Source organism: Notothenia coriiceps, unplaced genomic scaffold (assembly GCF_000735185.1).
Source record: "Notothenia coriiceps isolate Sejong01 unplaced genomic scaffold, NC01 NC01_scaffold00008864, whole genome shotgun sequence".
Taxonomy (NCBI): domain Eukaryota; kingdom Metazoa; phylum Chordata; class Actinopteri; order Perciformes; family Nototheniidae; genus Notothenia; species Notothenia coriiceps.
In genome coordinates, this window is record NW_011341565.1 from 1 (window position 1) to 2,811 (window position 2,811).

General features: G+C 42.6%; 1 protein-coding gene across 1 annotated transcript; it reads left to right on the forward strand.

Moving 5' to 3' along the window:
* Window positions 1-873: 873 nt before the first annotated feature.
* On the forward strand, window positions 874-2,400 carry LOC104944804 (piezo-type mechanosensitive ion channel component 1-like; the record flags this gene model as incomplete). The annotated part of the gene is made up of 3 exons (XM_010770381.1): window positions 874-1,047; window positions 1,426-1,582; window positions 1,876-2,400. Coding segments are annotated over 3 exons (638 nt in total), but the record flags the coding sequence as incomplete, so codon positions are not given.
* Window positions 2,401-2,811: the final 411 nt, after the last annotated feature.

The following is a 2,811-nucleotide window of genomic DNA, read 5'->3' on the forward strand; positions in this document are numbered from 1 at the left end:
TATTGACGGGATGCACATAAAAATAATTGCGCCATCAAAAGATGAGGACGTGTTCGTCAATAGAAAGAAAGTACATTCCATCAACACGCAGATTGTTTTCATTCATCATGATAGGGGGACTTGAACGGCGGTATGGGCTGTTATTGAAAGTGTTTAAGTGCTGGAAATATGCTCATTGGATAATAGTTTGCAGGGTGCTTTTAATTGCCTTTAATGCAATTTACGTATTTTTATTGTTTGCTCTCTCTCTTTAACGTGCATATACAACGTCATTATCGTGGTCTGCACAAACTTGTCATCATGCGTGTATTCTGCTAACTGCACTGTCCATAACTATTTGCCTAGGCTATTTCCTTGTTTTTCGGTGATTTAGTGGGCTCGTTTGTGGGATGTTGCGGATGAGTTTCACCGAGACCGCCTGCTCTGAACAACCAATCACCGTACTGACCGCTTCTAAACTCATGCAGGAGAATCGACGTAATCCATAGCAACGGCGACTCTTGTTCACTCTTAGTTCACTCTTAGTGGTTTATCCTTAGTATGAGTAGGTCTCAGCGGCTTTGTGAATAACTTTTAAGAAAAAACTCCTACGTAAAATGTTTTAGCGCGAGTTAGGAGCACTCCTAGCGGTAAGATAAAATCCTTTGTGAATACGGCCCCAGGTGCACGGTACACTGTAACAAATAAGATTGGCGGCAAAGTTTTCCAGGTCGGATGCGTAAGACTAAAAACGAGACTTTCAAAGGAGTTATAATTTAACATCAATGTTTAATTCAGTCCAAAAGTAATATGTCATATTTAATGAATGCTGTGCAAAACATGGAATCATATTGAACTCTACTGACGTTAAAGTACTGTAGACATTCATTGCAGAGTTGTGGAAAACTGTAGAATTGTGTAACAAATGTTCCTTACTTATCCGTTTCCTGTGTTGTTCTGCAGACTACCCGTGGAGGTGGAACACTCCAGTGCTGATTAACTCAGCTCTCATCAAATGGATCCATCTGCCAGACTTCTACACCGTGCCCAACTCCAAAAACCTTATAGGTCAGTGGTGTGTTTGAGTTTATACAATCAATGTTGTGTACATCTTAGTGTACAGCAGCCATGTATTTCACTGTCATTCTGTTTGTGATTAAACTCATCCCATCCACGTTGCTATTTATTCCATTGGTGTGAAGCTACTGTGAATACACCTCATGCACAGATGCTTCACATTTAAAGCCACTCAGGTTTCCCTGTCCTGGTCTATTTGTGATTCATGATACTCAATTTAACAAAAGAGCCACTAAAGTACAGCTAAAGTCCAGGTATCTCATACAAACACTATTAAAGTGTTCTAATTGAGCAATATTAAGGTGTTTTTTCTGACAGAAATATGATGATGATGATGATGATGATGATGGTGTGTTGTGTGTGTCACAGCGGACTTTGTGCTGCTGGTCTGTGCGTCTCAGCAGTGGAAGGTGTTTGAGTGTGAGACCACGGAGGACTGGATGGTTCTGGCCGGAGAGAACACCGACGACCCCGACCCCATGGAGGGGCGACTGTTCAACCCCGCCCCCAACTTCATCAACTGCAGGTACTCTGTCTGTCTGTCTGTCTGTCCGTCTGATAAGAATACATGGCATTTCTGTAATGCAGTTTTATATTTCTTATTAACTAACATGTACACAGAATAATACCAACATATTTATCACAAGCTTAAATCTGATGTTGATATTATGTAAGGCTTGGATAGCTGTCGTTCAAACCACTATTAACTTGACATGAATGGGAATATTGGAATATTTATAGATTAGAAATATTAGTAATCTAAAGTCATCAATTTAAAATGTTTTGGACATTAATGTTGTCTCTCCCTGTCCCCCCCAGGAGTTACCTGGACATGGCAAAGGTGTTGGTGTTCCGCCACCTCTTATGGTTCGTGCTGTCTGTGGTGTTCATAACCGGGGCGACCAGGATCTCTGTGTTCGGGCTGGGCTACCTGCTGGCCTGCTTCTTCTTCCTGCTGTTCGGGTCCCGGCTGCTGGTGAAGTCCTCCAGGACCCGCCTCGCCCTGTGGGACTGTCTCATCATGTACAACGTGGCCGTCATCATTTCTAAAAACATGCTATCAGTAAGTATACTGCTCATCATGTCTTATCACGTTTGGCATGTGTTCAGCTCCTGGAGATGCTGAACACATGTATGGCACAAAAAACCATCCCTCCTGTCTGGAGAAAGGCCAAAGTGGTTGCAATCCCCAAACCCAGCAAAGACCCATCAACCCCAAAGAGCTACCGACCCATTTCCCTCCTCTGCATCACTTACAAACTCCAACGCCTCATGCCACTCATAGACACCAAGCTGACTAGGGATGGGTATCGTTAAGGTTTTAACGGTACTACTACTTTTATCGATACCGCTTATCGGTCCGGTCTTTTAACGGTACTTTTATCGGTTCTTTTGGAGAAAAAAATAAGGTAAACTAACTAAACAAATTGTGAACAAAACTAACAAAATACATAACTCAGTTACCTCTAATCATTAACCCATGTTTGTATAATGTCGTTAACTCTGTGTGTTGCTGCTAGCATACTATACATACCTTACGTGGAAACGTTGCTCGTGGATGGGGGGGCTACAGAGCTATTAGAAAGACCGTCGAACCCGGTGCATTCCTCCGTCTGAATGTGGTGCACTTTTGCAAAATGTTTAGACAAATTGCTCGTGTTACCGCCCTTACATGCTAAACTCTTATTGCACTTTAGGCGGTAAAGTTTAACCACACCTCGGAGTGCGTTATCTCGTGTGTGTGTGTGTGTGTGT